The 26,407-nt window shown below is 31.7% G+C and overlaps 2 protein-coding genes across 2 annotated transcripts; one reads left to right on the top strand and one right to left on the bottom strand.

The window, feature by feature from the left end:
• Nucleotides 1–1,240: 1,240 nt before the first annotated feature.
• LOC149476521 (uncharacterized) lies at nucleotides 1,241–3,946 on the top strand. The gene has a single exon (XM_089711637.1). The coding sequence runs from the start codon at nucleotides 1,241–1,243 to the stop codon at nucleotides 3,944–3,946; it is 2,706 nt and encodes a 901-aa protein (XP_089567763.1).
• A 9,222-nt stretch (nucleotides 3,947–13,168) lies between these two features.
• LOC149476520 (uncharacterized) lies at nucleotides 13,169–21,805 on the bottom strand. The gene is made up of 7 exons (XM_089711794.1): nucleotides 21,788–21,805; nucleotides 20,436–20,546; nucleotides 18,270–18,482; nucleotides 16,651–17,972; nucleotides 16,050–16,128; nucleotides 15,530–15,606; nucleotides 13,169–13,293 (listed from the first exon to the last, which is right to left on the bottom strand). The coding sequence occupies exons 1-7, from the start codon at nucleotides 21,791–21,793 to the stop codon at nucleotides 13,224–13,226; spliced, it is 1,878 nt and encodes a 625-aa protein (XP_089567920.1). The 5' UTR covers nucleotides 21,794–21,805; the 3' UTR covers nucleotides 13,169–13,223.
• Nucleotides 21,806–26,407: the final 4,602 nt, after the last annotated feature.

Here is a 26,407-nt window from a genome sequence, read left to right as displayed (position 1 = left end):
CTGTATTTTATATCGAGAGGAGAATACGAATCGAACGGATTTTCCTTTTTAGGAAGGAACGGTTGCTTTTATTACACTAAGGTGAAAATGTATGGGCTACAATTATTGCCGAATTAGTTATATGGGCTGTTACTTTAATGTATTGGCTACACTTGGTGAAACTAATGGTTTTTAGTGGTGAAGTGAGCGAATTCGGTGGTAAATAAATTAAATAAACACATTGCGTAGTTGGGTATGTAGGATGTATAATGTAGTGTTTTTATATTTTCTTCATACATATTTAAAACTTGAACTTTTAACATGACTATGGTGGTATATGAAATATGAATAATAAAGTTCTTTACCTAATTCATTAGTAGGTATTATTTATATCTAATTTATATTGGAGAAAACACTTTTTCTACTTACGTTATATTTGTTGTAATACTTACGTTAGATTTGGCCTAAAAATTTATATTGTGGATTTCATGAGTTATGAATTATTTTTTTAACGTTAATATAACAAAAATAGAAAATATAGAGATAGCGAAATTAGCGCGTTTACTCTTTATTTTCATAATTATAGCATTACAAACTTCTTTTCTCCATATTCATTTAAAAAGAAGAAACATTAAGATTCTGGCCATTAAGAGTTAAGACCTGTCATTGAACAAAGTGAATTTTCTATCAGTTTTTATGTCAACCAAATTTTTTATGATGTAACTTTTATTGTAGATATATTTTACGTTTATTTTTAGTTATAACCTGTGAATGAAATGAATAAAATTATATCGTCGCATGTAAGTATCTATCTCTTTTCAATTCCAAGTGTAAATTTACTTTAGAAGATTCGGTGACCTAAATAAAAAATGTAGGAATATATCGACAACTTTCATTCAATATGGATTTGGTATTCTTCCATGCTCGAACAAATTATTAATACCTTTATGATATAGTACGAAAAGAATAATACATTCATGTAAAAATATAAAATCTTCTCTAAAACTTAGGCATGAATAATTATAAAGGTAAAACCTTATTCCGTAAGTGCTACATTTATTTTAAACCTCTCGTGGAAAGAAAAAGAGATTAAACAATAAAATATTCAATCTGTCTTATCCTAAATATTCAAATTAAACTATGACAACAAAAATTGTTAAATATACATGCAGAAGGAGTTGGATAGAATACAAATATTTTTGATTACAGAAGACTCGAAGCTGATGACAATTTGGAGATAAGGAAGACACTCAATATCAATATGGGAAAACAATCAGTTAAAGACAAATCAAAAGTGCTATTTTACAACACAAGAAACTCAAACACAACGATTAACACACTCACGAAAACATATTCTGGTATATCTCAATCATGTACTAAAAGCTTGATAATGCAATTGAAGAAAAAACTACCACAAAACACGTATTATGAAGACAATGGTATATTAAAACGTGACTTGAGCATAGAAACAGATGTGTGTATTTTAAGACGTTATTATAAAGAGAACAAGAATAAAATACAAAATAAACCAACATCATCAGCAAGGTCTAAATATTCAATAAACAACACTGAAGTCAATACCGCTACCGATTTAAAGGCTGATACTAGTGCCTGCGGAGACAGCGAACCTAAAACAGAAAATACGCAATTAAATGTAGATCTCACCACACTTGTTGTTGATAATCTGAAAACGTTACTGAATGAGTGGATAAGAAATTACCTTCTTGAGAATGATGAGACAAAACAAAAAATAGAAACTGTATTAGATTCTATTTTGCACAAAGTGGAACTTGAACATTCATCGTCCTCTTGTACTTATAATCTTGATATTAAAGTTAAAAGAGATGCATTTAACGATAATGCCACTGCTACTACAATATCAGATCGTAACAAAATATCATCGCTAACAGTACCTCTAACTGGAAAGCAATTAAAACTAATATCGACTCTAAGTGTTCCCAAGAAAATATGTAACTCCCCGAAGAGAAAGAAGAAAAGAACACGGTTCCTTCAAGATAATGATCACGGTTCTAGCAAATTACATTTAAAATCATCTCACTATAATGTTTTAGAAATAACAACAGAATCTTTCACTAAAAGATTTGCTACTTATCAAAATAATGAAAACATAAATCAGATATTTGAATACAAAACCTTAAATTTTAAGCCACAATCATCCCAGACAACATTAAGCTCAGAACGATGTCTTAAAAAGAAGGATATAGATATTAATGAAGAATATCTCAAACGTTCTTTGAGATATGGTGACTATGAAAATAGAGATAACAAATTTAAAGATAAACTAGACAAGTCTATATATCATAGAGAAAGTCTGATATCTTCTAATTATTTCTTAAAAGAAAAAAATAACCCTACAATAGCTACTCATTTAACAAAATATAAATCTTCAGAAATAAACACTTTTCGAATACCCAGAAAAGACAGTAAACGTAGAAAAAATACAAGAGCCAGAAGAAAATTATTGAACAAGCCCACTGTCAAGAAAATTAAAACAAAAAGGTTTGCATTTTATTACAGAAAGTCTACAAATCGTGTAACCCAACAAAAGGCATTCATAAAACATGTAAAAAAAATATACAATTATTTTGAAAAATGTGAACATGTAAGTAATTTAAAAATCAATATTCAAGTGAATGTTTTCCCCAAACCGTCAACAGAAAATGATTTTTCATCAGTTCTTTCACAAGAGGACGTTAGTAAATATGATGAAGAGACAAAAATTTTATTCAACGTCAAATCTAGAAGATCCAATGCCGGAACGTCTCAAATAAATGTTGAGTGTAACAAAACTAATGTGCACTATTCAAATGAACATGTTAAAATTATTTCTCTGCTCGATGGAGCAGTCAGCCATACAAAATATATAACGAGTAATCCAACAAATAAACCTTTGGAATCGAATGACACTAAAGAAAATAAAAATATTGATACTTCTGGCTTTGAGATTGTACAAGACATAGGAGAAATCAAGAATATAATCAAAGATTTATCGAGTCTAGCAAAAAGTATAGTAAAAGAGCATCTAAGTGAGAAATACCAAGTAGAAAGTGGTATTCAACTCAATACTAAAGCGAGTAAATTAAAAGAAACACAAAACATCAAACCCTTAGAAAAAGAAGAAAATTCCAAAGAATCAAAAGGAGTACAATGTTCAACTTATGAAACAAAAGATGATTCTTCAGGTTTGAAACTTAAAAAAGGACCCAAGAATAAAGAATCAGCCAACGAAGAATTAAATGCACGTTTGACAAGAAAGAGTACTTCATATCGCATTATAGAAAGCGAATCGATCCTAAAGGTTCACGACATGACGTCTGCCGCTCAAGTTGATGAAAAAATAACGGACCAATTTACAGATAAAGCATTGACATGTTCATTACCGAAATCTAAATCATTGTTCGAAATGTCAACGGGGGCGAACAATCAAAATTTAGTTGCGTTTTATTGCGATGACTGTTTTAAGCCTACTAAATGTATGTATGAAGCAGGTACACACAATATTCCATTTACGTCACAAATGTGTTCATTTTGCCCGCACCCAGCTCATATTTCTACAGTTAAATATTGCAGCAGAGAATGTTTGGATGATGAATTAAATAGTCCTCTATTAATTCAGTGTAGTAATAAAAACTGTAAGAATATGCAACGCACTGAATCGGATTGTGATAATGATTGTGATGATATAAACTCATGTTCAACAGTATGTATAGAAATAGAGGATAATCCTTGTGATAAAAAGTTTATCGTCCGCAAAAGAAGTGTTAGTTTTACGGAAGGCTGCGTGTACTGCACTGTACTTTGGATTCCGGTTTTAATAATATCGTGGTTTTTCTATGTATACACTTTAAAAGATTTTATTGCGTCCAAACAAAAGACGGCTCGTTTCTCTTCGGTAACGACATCATCGACTCCTTTTCCAATATCACTTGTTGATTTAGGTTTTTAAATGTATATTTGGAGAGTATTTTTTAATAAATTGACATGATTTAAAATTAATGTGTTTAATTTAAAGAATTTTAACTATTTGATCATATTGCAACTGAATAATAATTAATTATAACTGTTGCTAATAAACGTATTGAAGTATCTAAATACAAATAAATTATAAGTAATTCATATTTTGTTACAGATAAAATCAATTTAGAAACATGCAGGATATGAATTCGACCGTTAAACATCCTTATAGGCCTAAATCTGCATCATTACATCCTCCGAAAAGTAGATTTCCATCCTATGTTGTTGCTTTTTCTCTCAATGAAACAAATTATAATAAGGAATTTACTAATACTATAGAAAATCATACTAATATATATACTGAAGTTAAAGAAATTATAAACGATATATTTGAGAAAGTTTGTGAAATCGATAATGATAGTAAACTTAATAATGAACCGTCAGATTTACAAGAGATCAGAATTATAATAAACAAAGCAGAGCAAGCAAACGAATATATTATGCCATCTAATGAAAGTACCGATACAATCAAATGTGGTATCAATAAAAATAACTCATTGGAAGAGAAAGCTTCCAATATAACGTTGAAAAATAGTGGTATTGTCGAGTCTAATACCGATGATCTTAATAATATCGCTTCAAGTTCAGTGACTTTACAATCAACTAGAAATTCTTCGATTGAAAAATTTTGTCAAATAAATGAAGTCAACATGGAAAATGATAAAAAATCACTAGGTCCCATCGACAGTCAACCTAATATATGTCCTGATAAATTAGAAAGCGAAAGTATACAGTGTGAGGATCTCAAAAACAATATAAAAACAAAGCATTTTATATCAGTCGGAGAAGAACTAAAACCTTATAAAACAGATATTATAAATGTAGCATTGGCTCAGCTTGGCAGCCAAAGTATAGTGAAAGACAGGCTTGCAAGTCCAGAGACATTATTAAAAGAAAATATGCTTAGTACTGGAACATTAGAGAATGAAAATATTGACCTAAAGGCAGCAGATACTATGGAAACAAAAGATTTAGTTACTCAAATATTTAATGAAGATAATTTTCGCGAAAACAGTGATGCAACACTAGTTGGCTCGATTATTTCTGAAATGTCAAGTAAAAATGAAAAGTTTTTCTTGGCTTGTACAGGATCCTGTTTGAACAAAACAGATGAATCTAATTACACGATCACTTCTTGTTCTGAATATTGTTCCAGTTCTAACACAGAAATAACAGAAAAAACTTCAGTATATGTTTCAAAAGACCACAACAATAATCTAGATAACGTCGAACCATCGGTTAGCAAAGTAGAACAAAATAAAATCAATACAAATGTCATTATTGCTGAAGGCTTGCAAAAATTATATCCATTAAAAAACAAAGGCGACAATATATCGTTGGATAAATTTACCAAAAATGTATTAAAGAAGTCATTAGACACAGAGAATGCTGCAATTTATAAAAACATTAAACTCCCAAATGAAGAAATAATTAAAGAGATAATAACAGAAAGAGACAATTCACAAAAAATATCATGTTCCGAAGAATCGAGACATTTTCAACCATTCCCAGACCTTTGGGATAAACTAACGGTAACTCTTGATTTAGCTATAAAAAAGCTGGAGGAATCCCTAAGTAAAAAGATTTTAGGAGAATTACAGACGACCTTACAGAAATTTGAACATTATGCGCACTTAATTTCGAAACAAGAGACCCAACTTCAGAAACCGTCAAATCCACCTGATCTTCATAAAATAGAAATAGGCAATTTAGAAGTAAATAATGAAGAAGGTATGCAGTGTGACATAATCCAAAGTCACGTTATAGACAATTTGATACAAAACAAACTTAGTACAGATGACCAGAAGTCTGAAAGAAGTAGCAAAACTAAAATTTTGAATAAAATAAAACATCCGAAAACATTTAAGGATAACTTCGAAATTTTGAAAGCCTACATTGAACCTGTTGTTTCTAAGCAATTAGGTGACGGAGATTCCGTTAAAATATCAACTGAAGGCGTATCACTAACAACTACTCAAGCTAGAATATTATTCCGTGGCCCTCTTAGATTTCTCAGAGAAAATTACTTTGTTTTAACTAGTGTCCCAGCGTTTTTCTTTTGTGTTTTTCTAATTTACGGTTTCATTGTGCTGTTAATAAAGCTTTGGTGAAATTATCTTTAGTGCTTTTAAATTTATCTTTACAATTATGGAGCGGTAAGTAACGTTTATTTTAATTTGCAATCAAAAAATTGAAAATATAGTTGCAAACTGATAATGATTACTTTTAACCGTGAGGATTTATAGTTTACTAGAGGTCCGCCCGGCTTCGCCCGTGGTACATATTTCGCAATAAAAGGTAGCCTATGTCCTTTCTCGGGAATCAAAATATCTCCATACCAAATTTCATGCAAATTGGTTCAGTAGTTTAGGCGTGATTGAGTAACAGACAGACAGACAGAGTTACTTTCGCATTTATAATATTATTATGGATTTTTCAAGTTTTTGTGCCTAGTTACTTTTGAATTCTTCTCTACAGTTTTTTTAACCGAAGTGAGGCAACGAGTAATTAGTAACATTGCTTATAGTATGAACGTTTAAAAATTAAAATGCCCCAGTTCTCTTCCATAGTATCACTGCACACGAGTAACTTTATATAAGTATTAGTATTCTTGAGTCGTTCAAATGTGTTAATGTGTTTTTAAATATTATATTACTCATGAACGGTTTAACTTAATAACACAAATTTGTATTAATTAGAGAATTCTGAATCGAATTTAAAAGAAATTATCATTTCAACTCGTACTAGCATACTCGAGTCTCAATTCACACAACAAGAAATTTTCAGATACCCAAAGAAATATGTTTATAATATTTGAGTGCCTTTTACGACTTAGACTTAATTAAGTATAGCATTTTTCTATAATTTGTTAAATACTTTTCAATTCATTTTATTAATATTTCAATTTCAATTTTATTGATATTTTAATTTTACCTGTTCCTATACATAACACAGTAAATATAATACCATACATATTATTAATAACAACCTAGGTAAAACCAGCGCAAATTGCTAGTGTAAAACATTTTCAATATGTGGACAACTAATTATTCAAATTAATTAATTAGATCGAAAACAAATGTACAGCAAACCACATTAACCAAAGTTTTTATTTATAAACCCACGTTATTTTAGACCTCGTATTTGTTTTGGAACCAATTAAAAGTTTTTAAGTTGGTTTTTGGTAACAAAGGCACCTAATTTGTTATGCGGTATTATAATTCACATGGTTACGAACTGTATTGTATTACGGATTGTTTTTTTCAGATTGTTTTCTAATAATAGATTGTGACGATATAAATTCAATTTTTTTTAATTTTTACTATCACTGGATAAGACTATTTTAAATACAAGTTTTTCGAATGTTTGAATATCACGATAAATTCAGAAACTATATTGAATTTTAAGTAGGTATACAATATACATACTAGTCGTTACCCGTGACTTTATTCGCTCATTAAGAAATGAGAACAAATTATTATGTGCTATAATATTATCAAAATTAGAGAACATAGAACAAACTACCTTCTTCTTCTCCTTTCGTTCTTCCTGTAATGTCAGTTTATGCATATTTCGTCTGATAATAATAATTTAAAATAAGCTTACACACGCACACGCATGCACGCACGCACACAAACGATGCAAGATCTATGTACCTAATTATACATACCAGGATACTTGCTTACTGCTGTTATGTCCATATTATTAAGAAAGAAAATTTAATAGATTTATTCTTTTAAATACCATTTAAAAAATAACCCTAATGGCTCGTTCACGTAGCAATTTTGTCACGAACGTTACATGATTATTTCGTTTTAAAACGTCGAAATACATTGAACGCTCGCCCTCAGGAATAAAACTATTGTATTTTGTTTATATTTTAACCGAAACAGATTGGATTAACCCAGATTCGAGGGATATTGCACAAGTCTGCATGCTGCAATTGATTTCAGTCAAATGACTTTATCTCGTTACGTTTTTTACAAATTTGCGCGGGAATTTGTTATCTGTGCTGAAAAATCTATTGGTTTTCTGCTAACTTTCAAACTCTATGGACAGCATTTTTTTAAATAATCAAAAGGGATATCTATACAATATAATTAATAAATGAAATAGATATGTAAATCTAAGTGTAAATAAATAAATAATAAATATTTCAGGACAATTTTCACACACGGTACGATCTGATCCCATACTAAGCTTTTGTTTGTGTTATGGAAACCAGATGGCTGATACACATACATATTATATAATTTTAAATAAATACTTATATATATAATTAACACCCAGACACAGAGCAAACATCTACGTTCACCACACAAATTTGCCCCGGGTGGGAATCGAACCCACCACCTCTGGCTTGGAAGGCAGGGCCACTACCAACCAAGCCAACCGGTCAGTCGAAATGTACTTACATAATGCAAAAATTAACAGCCTGTAGAGGTGTATGTGATTCTAAATAATATTATGATTACGTAAAGTGCTACGAGCTTAAGTTATTATTATATGTATCTCTTTTTCAGCTGAGCATCTCCCATTGTTCATACAAGCAATTAAAAACTTTAAACAAACATAATATGAAAAAATCCTTACAAAATCTAATCTTTCTATTTTAGTATATTTATTGACTGATTAAATTAAAACAAGGTTGATGATACCTTTACTAGGATTTATGTAAATAAAAATACGTAGTTATGTACCTACCTACGTAGCATTACAAAACTAATTTTATATTGCTACGTGACGTAGCGGCCATTGTTAAAAAACTGTAGGCGTAGTCTCGACACATTAGTCGGTAATTATCGACAACTAATTTATAGTCCCGTCTTCAGCAATGAAAATGATGTCGCTTAATACCTCTCCCTAATTTGATGGAAGTAAGTATACAATGGATACATATTTGTTTATAATTTTTATTCTTCACAAAACTTTCCGTAATGTGTCAAAATATTTATATAATAATAGCCTTGTATTAATGTATTTTTATCTAAATTAATAACATCATTATTTCAAATCCGTAGATATATGAAAAATAAATAAAATATAGATTTCATGGATTTGGAAAATCATTTCTTTGCAACACATTCGAATATTGTCAAAACAAATTATTCTTTGACATTGTCAATCGTTATGATACCGACGTTTGATCTCGACAAGATCTCGAAGGCCCTTCTCCCATTACGCTACCGGTATCCTCCACGTCCACGACTAGTTTAATTGGTCGCATTTGCGTCGCGTTTCGCGCGTATCTCTTCGGTAGAAAGATAAAAAATTCTTATTATAATTTATGTTTCTTTCAATATATGGATGAATCCAGTACCTACTTCCTACTTTTACGTCGTCACTGGAATCGCTCGACATAGCGTCCGTCTACAAAAACGAGGCACAATAATGATGAATTTAGTCATTTTTCAGTCGCATAATATGCGAGCATCGGGCAGCGAGCAAATATCTAACTAGTATTCTACTCGAGTATCGTATTCTAGAAGTATCGTAATGGGAGAAGGGCCTTACGGTTTGTGTGGGTTTGTAGATACGGTTGATAATGTCGGAAAAATTAAAGATTATTATAATTTTATAATAAAAAAGATATTTCACACTTCCGATGCTACACGATTTAACGCAATATTGTTTTCTCTTATTTAATGTTATTGCAATTAAAATAAAATAAACAAATAATGTTTTATTTTTAAGATGGTTTCAAAATTTTATTGAAAATGTTAAGAAGCCTCTTATATTATATTAAATAAATATTAAAATATGTAGTGTACTGCTGTCTGCATTTATTCAGCCTAAATTATTGCATTCATATTCGATTAATTTCTTTCTGAACTTCTAGGATAATAAAATTATACAGATGAATACAAATAAAAAACGATCGAATTAAGAAAAAAAATTATTAGAAAAATTTAATTTAACAGTTTATAATAGCGTAGTTGGCTCAAAACCATCATCTCTCATCAACATAATTCTAGTAACTTGTTCATCTGTAAATTATAAAATTTATAGATAAATATTTATATTTATTACATAAATAATTACCCGTGAACCGCTAAATCAATTGCATATATTCATCTTTTGCTTATTAACTGTAATAAAATATACAATTATGCACATAATATAATATAATAATACAAGCTAAAAATACAAGTGATACAAATTATCCGTTCCGTCCTTAGTTTTAGTTCCGTCAATTTCTATGATGTCTTAAAGATTTCTCGAAAGGCTTCAAATTGAGCAGAATTATCTTGTAGAGCTTTTAGAGTCTTTTGATTAGAATTTTATTGCACTTCACAAACAACAAAATATTACTAAACTAAAACTAATAGCTTTAACTATATAAAAACATAACGCAGATTGATATTTTCTTAGGATATTTGTTATCCAATAGATTTATAGGATTTTTAAGAGCATAGTTAAAAATTATCCTCTTGAAAACACAAAATTTATATTTATTTTGATAGAAATATTATTTTGATTGATTGATGTCAAATGTCAAAAAAGTAAATAAGGAGATTGCCATACATGGAATTTTGGATTCCATGAATATGTAATAAATAGAACATTAATTAAACGATTGATATAAAAAAATATCGAATTTGATTAAAATTAAATTAACTGCCATGTTTTTTGTGCATAACATGTGCTTTTTTCATATGCAATTGTATTTGTAATAATGCGAAAAATGTATGTAACTAATTTTAATTTACTATATATTCCATAATATCAAGGTAAATTTCTTGGAAAAACAACACTAAATTTTTTAGGTCTATACTATAGTTACTGAAAATCGTTAGTTACCGACCGATTTCGGTCGAGATCGATGTCGACTAATGTGTCGAGACTACGCCTAGGTTAGATTAAATACATACGCTGTCACATAAACACACGTGTATCGTAATGGGATTTTCCAGTCTAGCTAGCCTCGCTCGGTAGTTATCGTTCAAATTACTGTAGCCGACATGAAATCCGTCCAAAATATATACATAGATATTATTGGTTAAAATATATGATATATGTAATTAGTTAACGAAAAGTAATGGATAAGATGAGAAAATTTCACAATATCGTTTGCTATTTTTTTGTTCTTATTTTTTGTAAACTGGTAAATTGTTATATACGTATTACCTATTATCTGCTAATTTTTACGGGCTATAATTGCCCAGAGATCAAAATCAAGCTTATCTGTGAGGATGTGTGTGTGTTTGTTACTCTTTCACGCAAATACTACTGAACCGATAACAATGAAATTTAGCACACATATAGAGGCTAACGTGGATTAACACATTGGATAGATTTTATCCCGGAAATCCCACGAGAACGGGAACTATGCGGGTTTTCCTTTGAAAACGCGGGCGAAGCCGCGGGCGGAAATCTAGTCCTATATAAATGTCACAAGAGAATCATTTTAATATAAAAATGATAGCTTAAAATAAAATTAAATCCGGAGATATTAAAGTTGTAGTAGGTAGTCAAACAGAATTTTATCCAAGCTGAAATGTAAAATAAATTCGAGCTGTCATTTTCAATGAATGTTAAAAAAATGATTATTAAAAACGTCGTACTATCTTCGGTAGGTACAATGAAAACTTTAACAGAAGATTTTCATCACAATATCCTACAATATGCAAATAATTCGCGCGGGAATCCAGCTTTGTCAGAAAGAAAGAAAACGTAAAATAATTCAACCCGTGCTCGGCGTAATTTTGAAAGCCGTAATATCCACAATTTAAGCTTTTCAAATACCTAATTACTTCTGTGCACGAATTCTCAAAACATAAATAAAATAAAATTTGGCGGGCAAAAGCGGTTGGAATATGTTTGCATAAAATTGTACGTAAGCTCATGTTGAAATTGGATGTCGTTACTCCGGCCTTTTCAATACGTTTCAGAATTTTGGTTAAAATTCAGAATAGCGCTGAAATTTTTAGGTTAGTTTCGGCGGGAAGTTATGACGATTTTGGTTTATCGTACAAGTTGGGAAGGTTGGCTTATTAAAATGTTAGAATTATTTAAGATCCTTTACTTATTCTTAAGTGAATGGTATTTTAATTTATTGTTCTTAGTAACGTTAAAGAAAACAATTCAAGTTATACATCGTCTCATTCTTTAGGATGATAATATTACGATAAGTAAGTATATTTATTTTTCTGCTAGATACCGTTTTCATCCCAAAATATTTTTTTTAATAGTGTGTGTACTATAAAAGTGGAAACACGCGGTAAAAACTTTAATAGCATGAAAATGAGTCCACTCTTTCAACGACATGTTTTTTAGTCTGTACCACAGTACACCATGTAACAGTTTAAAACCAAAAGGGCGTAAATAAAACAATTGCATTTTTTCTAAAGTTTATTCCGAACCGCTATTTAGCGTTCAACAATTTATGTTTTTTGAAGCCGATCCCAACACTTTATTTTTAAGCCAACAGTATTTATTTTATTATGTTTTCATTTGTATGGTAATAAAGTCCGAATTCTGTCCAATACAACCATATTGATTTATAAATACATATAATAAAGAAGGACATGTTTGTAAAATATAGGAAAACAATACTTATATGTACAGGTATATGACGATATGTATATTGATCTTAGTTTATATATAGAATAAGTAGGTTTATATTTATAGAAACATATTGCAAAATATAGATACATAAAAGTACATACACATTCATGTAAATGCCTCAAAGTAAATACATAGATAAATATATACTCAATATATATTAAATATATAATAATGCAATATTAAATTTACACATAATTTAGTATGAAAGTAGGTACGTAGGTACGTCAGTTGTTCATTGCTTTTGAAGCCTTTTAATAAATAAATAAGTAAAAAAATTGCCTGGAATCTGTGATGTATGTACATAGAATTATTAATAGTCTGAATAAATATTAGATAAATAATTTAAATATAAAAATACATAAATAACTATAGCTTATTTAAATTAGTTTCGAATTCACTGTTAGAAATAGTTAAAATATTTTAAACTACTGGACTACTATTGAAAATTAATAATGATTGAATTGGACAGTTTTATTTTGTTATGGTTTATTTAAATAGGAAATAAATAATGGAATAATAAGTAGTAATTATAAATAAATAAATAATAGAATGACATAATATTCAATACATTATTGATTCCATTATTCATGTAGATTTTTTAAATATTGGAAATTGTATTTGTGTTGGCAAAATCTAGGTTTTTACTGGTTTTCAGCTAACACAAGATGTCCGGATTTGTCTAAAGTGAAGACGGGGCGAACGCGACGGCTCCTGAAAACAAAAAGATGATTAATTATTTCAATACTTAATATTTGTTCTGTTATATTGGCATGTCTAATTATATGTGGCTCTATGGCATAATGGTAGAAGGACTTGGCAATATAAGAAAGATGTTGGGTTTGATTTCCCCAAAGGCATAAATTCAGTACAGATATGACAGAAATGTTCATAAAATTTTCATAAAATTAAATGTTCATAAAATATTTATCTAATCTTAAATGTAATATTTGTCTCTATCATTTGGGGTATATACGGTAATGAAAAGAACAAGGTAAAGTATCCATTTTTAACGTTTTTACTAGTAAAATTCTGAAACCATTAAAAAAACAAAAAAGCGGCGTAATCAGAGTAACAAAGGCTTTATTTACATACATGATAATAGACATTTCCGCGAGATAAATTGCAACGCGAAAATTCTACAGAAAAGCTAGAGATCTACAGAAAACATTTACATCATTATCTCTTACTAAATAGTTTAAAAGCATTTAACTATACCTAAACCACTCATTTAACCATTTCTAAGCATCAAAAACGTTCCCGCAAAACGTTTACAAATGAAAGAGTCGAATAAAATGTAAAAAAATAAAGAAACAGCTTATTTTCAGATTTAGAGTGTGCCAAGGATGCGGGTTGCCAACTAAAACTTTGTTTGGTTGCTTGGAAGAAATTGCTTGAAGCAATAAAGCCGCCCTTTGCATCTAATGTCCTGTCTGTGTGTGTGAAATTTGTATTTGTGTTGTATGCAATAAAGATTATAAATAAATAAATAAATAAATAAATAAAACCAGACATTTTACATAGTTAGGAAGTATAAATAAAATTGTACCCTGGTAAGGGAAAATGAATTTTATAAAAGCTAAACGTAGTTTACGATACTGAATAAACTCCGGTTATGAAAAGTTGTTCGTTTAATGAAATTAGGAATGTTTCTAGAATTAAATTAGAATTTGTTTTATGTTAGGGCTTATACAGGATGTTTACAAGTACGGCAAACTAAAGGGAAGATTGGTGCAGTAAAAAGCATGTACGGGGTGTATTGTACGGTAGATATGACAAAACTTAAAAAAATTAGTCAACTATCAATTAACAAATAACACGGCAGTACGGCATCTGTGTCATACTATTTCAATACTGCTTTTAATCCATTATTCCGCAACGCCGAACAAAAATCATGGAGATAAGGGGAAAAAATCTCTACCTGTACTTTCGAATTCTCATCTGCACTCAGTTGGACAGCTTACAAGTGACGGCATTGTGCTGAATCTCATTATTTTATGCTCTTTTATCGTTCTAGAAAGGTCACCTGGTGGTTCAAATGACCCATCATTTTTTCAACATGGGCCTATAGTCTATTATTTAATGCTTATCTTTACTAAACTATTTTCAGGATTTTAAAGTACTGTTTCCGTATTTCCGATATTTTGGAAAAAGGTAAACCAACTACGTAATAGAGTTATCACTTTCTGAATTTATTAGTTTTATAGTCTCCGTTATAAAAAGGGTTGTATATAATGGCAATGGTAACATAAATCTTTGTATATTGGATATACAAGGATTTATGTTTCTACAGCATAAATATTTACTTTACGAAAATTCGACGTCGTAGGTACTATTATGTGCGAAATGGCTTGTATTTTTGAAGTGAAAACTTCTTTAGCGGCGTTGAGCACTTTTTCTGTAATGAGTATAAAATCACTCGCGTCAGGTCACGTGACCTGATCGAAAAAGCGTAAGACGGATACCATTCCAAAATATCAAACATGCTCAACGTTAATAATCAAGTTTTCACTTCTGCCGGCACTCCCGGAGTGCAACCCGTCTTTTTTTTAGGTAGTATTCACTGTACACATTGCTCTTACTGCTGTACTCAATGCAGTAGTTTTTGCCTGATGCGTGTACAAACATACAAACGGACAAATTGTGCATTTATTTAGTAAAACCATGAAAATGGAAGAAACATTATGCAGTCACACTGACTACTTATTTGGGACCGCATAATAATCAAAATTTCATCAATTATATCATATTATATTGTAAATCTCATCAAGTATTTTAATTCTAATCCAAATTTGCCATGTTTAAGATTAAAAATATGTCCAAAAGAACACTTTGTCTCAAAATCTAAGCTATATAACAAACCCTATTACCAGCTATAAAAACGATCTAACCGACATAGAACGTCAAACAAAATTGAACCTTAATAACCTAATTATAGAGTTAACTTTACCTCAACTTAGCGCTCTTCCTTCTGCCAGTCGCTACTGCGGTCGCCTGCGCGATTGCTGGCCCGTCTTCAGTTGCATTCTGCAAACACAGTGACGTAAACAGATGTTTATCGCAAATACTTGTACATTTTACATTAAAGAGTATAGATTTTAAAAGCTATGCTATTGTTGAACATGTTTAGAAATAATCTCTGTATGTTCTATTTGGAAATTTAAACTTATAAAAGCAGTTTTAAATAAGCTTTATTAGATAAAATTCAAAATTGCAACTGCCTTCTTTAACAATCACATAACGAATCTCAATAATAATAAAATCCAAATGTTTAAAATAACTTATTTACATGTATTTATCTAACTTCCATGCATTTAAACTAAATTAATTAATATAAGTGCAACGAGACATATATTTTCAATAGATAAGATTTTATTCAGGATTTTATATATACAATTTAAAAATAATCATGATGTAGAGTCGTTATTTATCTTTTTTTTTAAAGAAATAGATTCGTTATTTGTACTAACCTCTTCTTGAGCAGCCTCGGTGGTAGTTTGGTAGTTGGGGACGGGAGCACCGTAGCCGGCAAATACTCGTGGTTGAGTTCTGAAATATATACGACTTTAAACAGAAGAAATATGTCTAGTTAAATGGATGGTCACTTTAATGACAGAAAAATCGTAAGAAATAATAGTGTATTGTTGTTAAAAAAGATATGACTGTGATATTTATTATCATATGTCAATTTATGACTGTGATAACGAAAGAATTAAAGAATATCGATTTGTTTATCCGAAACTCGAAACATGCAAATAGATTTTATTTCATTTATTTATTCTGTAAATTAAAAATATAGTAGGTACTTTTACTTAGAAATATTCTGAGCTACATTACCCTAAATTGATATATTAATTAAAAACCTATACAATAATTTGCATAACGTACAGTCCACATAAACAAAACCGCGTGCACAAACTAGTTACAAATAATGCTTAAAACGCATAGTTGAAAAAGCCATGAAACAAATTAGCCAACAATCATAAAACTATCACGTATTGACAATGATAATATGACACAATAACCATTAAATATTCAAGCCGCAAACCAATACGAATATATTATACTGACCTTGCTCCAAAAGCCGTGGCTACAGCTGTTGCTTTCGTACCTTCATCATCTTCTTCATTTTCCAAACCATTGTCCTGTTGATCATTGAGTCCAGATTGTAACGCAACCTGTCCTTGGTTTGGAGACTGGAAGAAGTATTGCACACCATTTGCTTGCGGATCTTGGTTCTGATAAACCTGCGGCTGATAAACCTGTGGCTGATAGTTTTGGTACACTATTTGCGGTTGTTGAGCTGGAATGTTCTCAGCGTCTTGTTCTGGTTGGTTCGCCTGTGCGGGCACAAATTGTTGAGCCCCGAATTGCGCTTGAGGAAAGGCGTTTTGTTGTTGAACAAAAGCGTTTTGTTGTGGTTGAACAAATGCATTTTGTTGCGGTTGAACAAATGCATTTTGCTGAGGTTGAACGTAAGCATTTTGTGCGAAAGGATCTGGCTGAGCATACACATTAGCTGGAGCGTATTGACCTTGTACAAATTGGTTGGGTTGGATGAAGTTGGGTTGTACTTGATTCACTGGTTGCAGAGCTGGTTGATATTGAGGATACGCCTGCACTTGTGTTTGTGGCTGGTCAGTTTGAATAGTTTCCGCATCTGCTTCTTGTTGAGGGACTTGTGGGTTCGCTTGGAACTGTGGTTGGTATTGACCTGGTTGAACAAATTGGTTTGGTTGGATCTGATTTACTCCCTGTGGTTGCAAGACAACAGGCTGTGCAGGGAATTGTGGGTAAGATTGCACTTGGGGTTGGTATTGACTAACAATAGGCTGATATTGGTTCACTGGCTCTTGCACTAAAGCGGGATCTTGCTGAACGATGATCGGACTTTGTGAAAAGGAAGGATTTTGTACAGCTTGCTGTTCGAGCAATTGTCTTTGTGCTAGTACTGAAGGAAGAGCAGCTAAATGCGCTCGACCGTCAAATCCTTGGCTTTCTGGCGCAGCCTGAATTGGTTGGTAGTAAAGAGGAGCTCTCAATTGACCAAATTGTTGCAAAGAAACATATTGAGGTTGCACGTTTAATTGTGTTAACGGACTTAAGAATAGTTCTGGGGGATATTCCTGTACGTTCTGTTTTGTTACTTCTACAGATACTTTTTCTTTCTTATCTTTAGGATTGTATAATTGTTCTCCTTCATTCAATGCAAACGATTCTGTTGTAGGTTCCGCGTTGCTTTTGAAGTTTGGTCTTTCTGAAGTTGTTGTGGGTTCTGCAGCGAATTGTCTTGGAGATTGTTGGTTTGGAAGACCGTTTGATGGTGTCTTTACTCTAGCATCGAATTCCCTTTGTCTCGCAAACTGTTGCGCTTTCTGTAATTGTTGCTGATACTGAAAGTGAATATAATTTTATGTTTCTGACATTCGTATTTATAACACTGTAAAATTCATTTGCTAAACTTTTTGTTTCAACATTATTATAGCTAAACTTTGCTGCAGACTATTGTTACCAGTTAAATAATTTTAGTGCGAGCAAAACAAATTCGAATAGCAAGTTTGCAGTTCAACTAAATGAAAACAGTGCCTAATGTGTAAAATTAAACACATAAAGTTTTAATTGCACTAGAAATTCACTAGCTCGGGAATATTTGTGTTACAGAGTAAAGCGTATAAGTGTATTATTCTTACTTGAATCTGTTGAAAGCTGGGTTCTAGGTTTTTAATGTCGGAGTTTATGCTTGGGCCGGTGTATTGCTGTCCATTGATGGGTGACAACTGGAATAATTGTTGTTGCTCCTGTGTAGGCAAGCCTTGGACTGAGACATCTACTCCGTCATCCAAGTTGGGATTCTTTGCTGGTCTGCGCGGGTCAACTGGCAGGTATTCTTGTTTGATTGGTCGCTATAAAAATTGTATTATGAGACAAACTTATAGTGCAATAATATCGGTACTAATTTTCATTCATAACATTACTTTAATTAATTTAGAAATTACTTTGTTCTACTCTTTAATATTGTTAGCTATGGCAAAACTAAATACTATTTTTATTTCGGTAATAAATATTTTATAGTGTAAATTTTTTACAGAATTGGAAGTAGGTACGTTACGTATATTTATAAGCTAAAAAATTTACGAAATATTATTACTTGGAATCGATACTGAAAAGTACTACCATGAATTGAACCAACCAATCTAGAACTACCACAGCCTATAAAATTACATGTTAATGCATCTATATATACATATAAAACTCAAAGGTGACTGATATAGTGATAATATATCAACGCACAGCCCAAACCACTGGACGTATCGGGCTGAAAATATTTAGCATGCAGGTAGATGTTAGGACGTAGGCATCCGCTAAGAAAGGATTTCCCGAAATTCTTGCGGGACCGGGGAAAAACGGGGATGCACGTACAAAGTCGTGGGTGGAAGCTAGTTTAATATAATATAGTTAAATCCACCGATAGTGCTTGTAGTCTAGACTTGCACAGAACGTTAGCATACCTACATATTCAACGCGGTAATACTGCTTCTATCTCCCTAACTGTATTTGAATATATATTAGTTGTTAAATTATACATAATATTCGCGTCTTATTGTTAAAAGCTTCTTAACACGGAAATCTATACTACTATACTAATAATTTAGTTTGTTTGAAGGCGCTTATCTCAGGAACTATTTAACCAATTTCAAGTTTTTTTTCATCGTTAAATATACGTGATCCCTGAGTTCTATGGGCCATACAACGGGCGAAGCCGAAGCGAGCCGCTAGTTTATAAAAAAGCTATGTTGAAACGGTTAGTTATGCGCGTGAAAAACTGAAAATCATGCGTCGATTGAGCTCAAATTTTTATACAAAATATATAATAAAAATATTTTTTTTCATACACATACAAATACAATGTGTATGATGCTGTCAATATTATGTGTGTTGAGTTTTAATTTGAGTTTAATCTTTATTTCACGCAAATTTTTAACATATCCACATAATTTAAAGTTTTATACATTTATGCATACACATAAAGCAAAGAAACCATTTTCACAATTTCCTGAACAAAATTTGTTAGTCTTCGCGAATACGAGGCTTGAGAAGTGCGGTTAAAAACTTTTTTAAGAGCGTGCGGTAAAAATTAATTAACGAACGTATTTGCCTGAATTATGTTCCAAATCACAAATTCCTCAGGGAATAACATTTAATACTTTTTAAAGGTCAAAGTCACAAAGTCTTACTGAAATTGAGAGCAGTAAAATTTTCAATCATCGAAGAAAATATAGAGTAGGTAGTACCTATTTATTAAACGTATTATATTTTGAATTTGAATTCATTCGAATTCAAATTTGTTTATTTCGTGAATTGAATTTGTTTATTTCACAAATCGACACATATTCTGCAGGTTTAAAAATTGTCTCTATCACTGATCTGTTGCTCCGTTGCGGAGTAAAGAATCGACAAACCAACAAACACTAACCGCTCCTGTATATAATAAGGATCTATGTTCCAAATATATTATCAAGCTTGGAAGAATTTGGTTACAAACACCGAACACGATAACTTGTTATAACTGCAATATACTAGGTACATTATGTAAGTACCTATAATTTACTTATTACTAAGGATAAAATTTCGATTTTCGAAAGTATAGTCTATACTAGTATTATAAAGCTTGAGTTTGTTTGTTTGAACGCGCTAATCTCAGGAACTGGTCCGATTTGAAAAATTATTTCCGTGTTAGATAGCGTATTTATCGGGGAAGGCTATATATTATCACGCTAAGAACAACAGGAGCGGAGCAATGCGGGTGAAACCGCGGGACACAGCTAGTGTATACTAAAACAGGATAATTTACATACCTGTGGCAATTCAAAAGAGGGTCCGCTGGGCCTCCACCCACTAGGAGGGTAGGGGGCGGGGGCCTCACAGACCACCCCGCTTAACACCAAGGATACTACGACCAATAATATCTGAAAAAAATATAAAAAAAGCATGAAAATCTGAAAAAGCTCTCTTTTTCGATGCAAATAATTGCATAAGTATGTTTATATTACAAACAACGATTAATTATTTTATTTAAAGGGTTTTTGCCTGTCTCTTATTAGGTAAAAATCTAGTTTAGAGCAGCTGATCTTAAATTGAATCTTAGTATTTTTATTGTATTCTATAATCTAAAGGTATTTTATATTACAAAGTTAAATATATAGGTAATTACTTTGACGTAATGTTTTATATTTCATTTAAAATTAAATATTTTCAGAATTGAAAAAAATAATATCCTATACTGAAACACATCTAACAATAATGTTCTAACGAACAAATTAAAAACTACCTTAAAATTTATCACAAAAAGGTGAATAATACCTTAATAAATTACATAATTTATACCCACAATAATGTAATTTTTAGTACTTCCCCAGTTATAAATTATGGCTGTAATAAAACAAAACAAACTTTTACAATAACTGCCAGACACTTTTGAAACCGATGTTATTCTCAATTTATCTTTACGGGACATTTTACCTATAAAATATCACTGAACTACCTCATAATATTTTGTTGTCTTTTGGCTTCAGAGAGCAATTCAATTAGGAATCATTTTTCTTCATAAAATTATGAGTGATATCTCGTGTTCAATTGTTTTTAAATCAATCACTTTTATGAATTAAAATTAAATTGAAATTCTTGAAATATAGTTTGGTACTTATATTGCTTTATACATTTATTAAAAAACTCACTTTTCACACAATAATCTAAAATGCGTTCATTAATTCATTAATACCGTTTCAAAGAATACATTTTTTATAGAATCTTAATTGAACCCGTTTAACTGCTTCTGAGAAAATATATTTTCTTTATGAATAGACTTTGATTAGTGAAAAAGAAAAATGCCATATTTTGAAAAGTTGTTGAGTTGAGTACAGTGCTGTAGAAAATACATTTTGTTTTATCAATTTTTTAAATACACAATTACATATATAATGTTTTTTTTTTATTTACGCGATTGTTTGTATTTTTTTAATCTACAAATTATTAAATAATATACACTACTATACATTTCTAATAATAGAAGTTAGCAAAAAAAATGTTTATAAAAAAATGAAGCTTCCAATACTAAATCAGATTCGATTTAGATAACGTCAATTAATTCACATAAATTCAATCACACACATCACGATAGCACCACAAAACAATAAAAACGTGTAATCACCTTCATTTTCGATGACTTTCGCCTCTAGTCCTGCGCGCGCGCCGCTTTTATAGACATACGTTAAAAAATTATCATTCGGCGCGCGCGCATAATCGACCTCTACAAACATTTGTACGAAACGTGATCCAAAAATCATTTGCATTCTAATTTCGCCTTTATTTTCACACATTACGAGTGCAAATGCTATTTGACAGCGCGAAATGTTTGGTCCAAAATTTGTGATTCACAATTTGGCTTTTGTATGCGAATGTACGAGCTGCACGGGGTTACAAAGTTTGTATTTTTGGTACAAGGATAGTTAGGAAAAGGGTGCTGAAGGTTTAATTAACGGAAAAATATTTAAAACATATTATCAGCACCTTGTAACCGAACTGGCCTCGCCTGTACCTATGGGTAATGACAGGATATCAAAATATAGAAAAAAAAATTAACTTTGTTTTGGCACAGTTTTGGATTGAATCGTAGTTAAGTACGTCCATGCTAGTTTCAAGCACAACATTAATTTGCCAATCTTCTATCACAATGTTTGTCCTCAATCGACTCCTAAACCACTTAACCGATTATAATAAAATTCGCACACCATGTGCAGTTCGATCCAACTTGAGAGATAGGATAGTTTAAACATGTAGGTACCACGGGCGAAGCCGGGGGGACCACTAGTTATAATATATAAACGAAGCCCTTAAAATATAGGCTCTTCTAAGGGCTTCCACTGTTTGGCTAATTGTAATGCTGGAACATAAGTTTAATAGTATTTTTATAGCCATCTTTAATCTTCACTACATAGTATAAAACAAAGTCGCTTTCTCTGTCCCTATGTCCCTTTGTATGCTTAAATCTTTAAAACTACGCAACGGATTTTGATGCTGTTTTTTTTAATAAATAGAGTGATTCAAGAGGAAGGTTTTAGTATATAATTTATTAGGTTTTAGACAAAGCGGGCGAAGCCGCGGGCGGTAAGCTAGTCTTCTTATATATAAAAATGAATCACAAAATGTGTTGGTAAGCGCATAACTCGAGAACGGCTGAACCGATTTCGATAATTCTTTTTTTATTATATTCCTTGAAGTACGAGGATGGTTTTTATGTAGAGAAAACGTAAATAATAAATATGTACCACGGGCGAAGCCGGGGCGGACCGCTAGTATATATGTATATAAATATATATTACTTCTGGTTGCTAACATTTAAAATACATCTATCATCTACGTAAAAATATTCAGCTTGTTATTCTAAACTTAGGCTATGCATACCTAATGATTTTATTCATTTAGATTTTAGGGTTATTTTCAAATTCTTATAAGTCATCAGAAAGTTAATTTAAAATTACAATATTATATAATAATAGACTACAAGAATACGTACAAAATAATGGTACTGAACCGATTTGAAAAACTCTTTCACCAGAAGAAAGCTTGAGCTACTTTTTACAGTTCAACCAGAAGCAATCCACTAGTGTAAAGCACAAAGTCGTTTTCAAACATAAATTCCAACCACATAAAGCATTCAAAAATATGAAAATTGGCATACTTTAACTAGACTTCAAGTCTACGAGTCAAATATTCAATGAGGGGTGAACCCCAATTCTGAGCGTGTTTTCAATAGAACGATTTGCAAACTTCAACCATAGTATAAAGTATAAAGAGAACAAGTAGGCCGTCTACCAGCGTTTAGGAGCGCACGGTACCTAAACTCGCGAGGCGCAGGGTTATCACTTGTCACGTTGATTTCAATAATTATTGTTTATACAAGCATCATCCGCTTACAGCAATGGCGCGCCCCTAAGAGAACGGTCCATGAGAAGGAACCGAGCGGCGTTGTGTGCGTGCGTCAAGCTTGCGTACGTACATGAACGTAGGGCATGGCCAAGCGCTTCGCGCGATCTACCTTTGTTCGAAGATAACTTACTTCTTCTCCTTATACTATGGTATTTTCAATAGAACGATTTCCAAACTTCAACTATATTTGAACAGTTGATTGTGAATAAAACCTCTCTTCTTACATTGAACTATTGATTACTTTGTGTTGGAATTTGTTAGGAAAACTACTTTTACACTACTGAAAAAGGCAATTGAAACACGTTGATGTTTATTTGAAAGTATACGTGAATGCTTTTTATTGTAGGTTTACTGCTTAGTTACTTACTTACAAAATAAAAGGCTTACTTACATGAATATTTTTATAAAATTTTCGTCAACAATGTGCGTAAACAAACTTTTTACGGCTTGAACGATTTTTGTGACTATTTCAGGCATATTCTGAAGGTAGATATATCGTTCCATCTAACTATTATTTAACAGGATATTTTTTATCCTTTTTTGGTTAAAAGAACCCATGCTAGATTAGTCAGTGTTTTTATAGATTTCGCAACATTTAGTTATTTTAACTAAGGGAGAACCTTCCTCTTCTAAGATTCAAAACTGTCCCTGATTCTTTAAGGAAATCTACAATCCATACTAATATTATAAATGCGAAAGTAACTCTGTCTGTCTGTCTGTTACTCAATCACGCCTTAACTACTGAACCAATTTGCATGAAATTTGGTATAGAGATATTTTGATACCCGAGAAAGGACGTAGGATAGGTTTTATCCCGGAAATCCTACGGGAACGGATTTTTCTTTGAAAACGCGGGCGAAGCCGCGGGCGGAAAGCTAGTTACGATTACGAATAAATCTTAATGCTTAAAAACATTTATTGTGTTGTACAGACTATCAAATAAGTTCTTCTCTAACCAGCATCTCTTCAAAAACTACCCATTCAAGCACTAAACTATATCTGTCAAGTAAATGGGATAATAACTTATTTTTCTTCCCCATTAGTCGCCGTAACCACAATAGTTTATAAGTGATTTAAGGGAAAACTTTGTGACTCGCACTTACTTGCAAGTTAAACATAAGTTTTGCGCAAACAACTTGAAATGTTTTTAAAACTCTATCGTATTCCCGACGAGGAAGAAATCCGATTTCGCAAAGCATTTAACAAAATGTTTATCTTTCTGTGCTTTTAATGCGTTTGTGAAGTATTAAAGAATATATTTTTTCATACTTTTAACTTTTTTCTTTATTCATGGTAGTGAATAAATTTCAAACATTCATCAACAGAAAGCTATATACTTATTATAGGTTGGAGCTTGAACGAGTACCTAGTTGACTTGATTCCTTATTTAATATCTGAGGGATAATACTAAACACCTTACCTATATTCATAGGATACAGACAGACCATTAATAAAAGGTAGAATTTTTGTTTGTATCATATGTGATTCGTGAAGTACATTCTATACTTTCATGACCATTTAATGTAATTTAGAATAAACAGATAAGTACGAAGCCCACATTCTATAAACAAAACATTTATCTCAATATAACCAAATCCATACTAAAGCTCGTTCACAAACATATCCAACATCGCCAAGCCGCTCACAAAATATGTCTTCTTTCATAGAATATCGTAATAGGCTTTCCTTTTCAGGCGACTAACTCGGAACAACGGAATTCCGTGACGAGTGTTAGAGAAAGAGCGTATTATCTTTACTCAAGTCTTTACTGCCTACTGCCTGAATATTCTTACGACGTCATTTGATGACGTCACGATCTTATCGTGTGACGTACGTGCGAATAACTTCACGCTGTACATGAATATTGCGTGCCTTTTTTAATATGAGCGTTTAGTTGGTGAAATGGAATATAGAATAAAGAAACGAAATATGTATCGTGAGATGACTTTTTCGTAGCATGTTACATGAAGATACATATAAACTAAAAGACTAAAACAAATAAATAATATTATGCTTATAAAGCTTATGCGGGCCAGCTACTCTGTGTAAATTCACTTATTTTCTCAAGATTTCTGTGTACATGTCTTTTGACTGTGGATTATTAAATTTGTGGCGTCTCTAGCTACTTATACAAAGATAGGTACTTTTAAGTAGGTAGGTATAAAATGTCTATTTCTAGTTTCTACATTCATTTTAGGTGCCGCTAAATATATATTATAAGAAAAAAAAAAGCGAGGCAAGGTTAAATATTAGTTTGAATGTAATAAAAATGTACTGCAATTCTACACAGCTACCTAATTGATGTAGGTAGTTGATAACAAAACGCAGCTAGTCAACGACTATTAGTAAAGTGAGGGTAGTTGGGTCGAACGTCGTATAAACAGCGTCCGAACCCCTAGGCACGATTCGTACGAATGCGCCACGAGTCAAAGGAAAGCGGCAATTTTTAGTATTCGACAGCTAAGCATGTTCGGACAGGAAACAGTGACAACTATATTGACAACTATTTATCCACAAAAATATTAAATCAAATGTTACGTCTAACACGGCCATACTGACAATCGTACGTCCTCGTACGCCTTTTCTCGTATTAAAACACTATACGGTAGTTCATCTCGGGATTACACAACCATCCTGCCTCGGCCCCACTGACCTGACAGAACAATATCCACATCCACATGACATAGGCACTCCGTTCGCGTATCTTGGTATATCTACGCTCGTACGACTAGTGAAATACATCACTACGATACGTCAGCGACTAGACAATACCTCAACGCCAGAGTTCAACTAGCGATTTGGATCACTACACACAATTCCTTCGATGAACTACATTCCCGTT

Source organism: Colias philodice, chromosome 27 (assembly GCF_061535455.1).
Source record: "Colias philodice isolate Cphi_HAF_F1 chromosome 27, ilColPhil1 Martin Lab GWU primary, whole genome shotgun sequence".
Classification (NCBI taxonomy): Eukaryota; Metazoa; Arthropoda; class Insecta; order Lepidoptera; family Pieridae; genus Colias; species Colias philodice.
The sequence above is the reverse complement of the archived record's forward strand: the minus strand, read 5'-3'. Positions and strand labels throughout refer to the sequence as shown.

Bases quoted from the DNA above. Each gene is read 5' to 3' on its own strand.
- LOC149476521 (XM_089711637.1), top strand. From the start codon at position 1,241: ATGGGAAAACAATCAGTTAAAGACAAATCAAAAGTGCTATTTTACAAC.
- LOC149476520 (XM_089711794.1), bottom strand. The intron at 17,973-18,269 runs GTAAGAATAATA...ATTCACTTTCAG, and splicing joins CCAGCTTTCAACAGATTCAA to TATCAGCAACAATTACAGAA. The intron at 13,294-15,529 runs GTAAAGTTAACT...TTTTGTTTTCAG, and splicing joins AGGAAGAGCGCTAAGTTGAG to GAGCCGTCGCGTTCGCCCCG.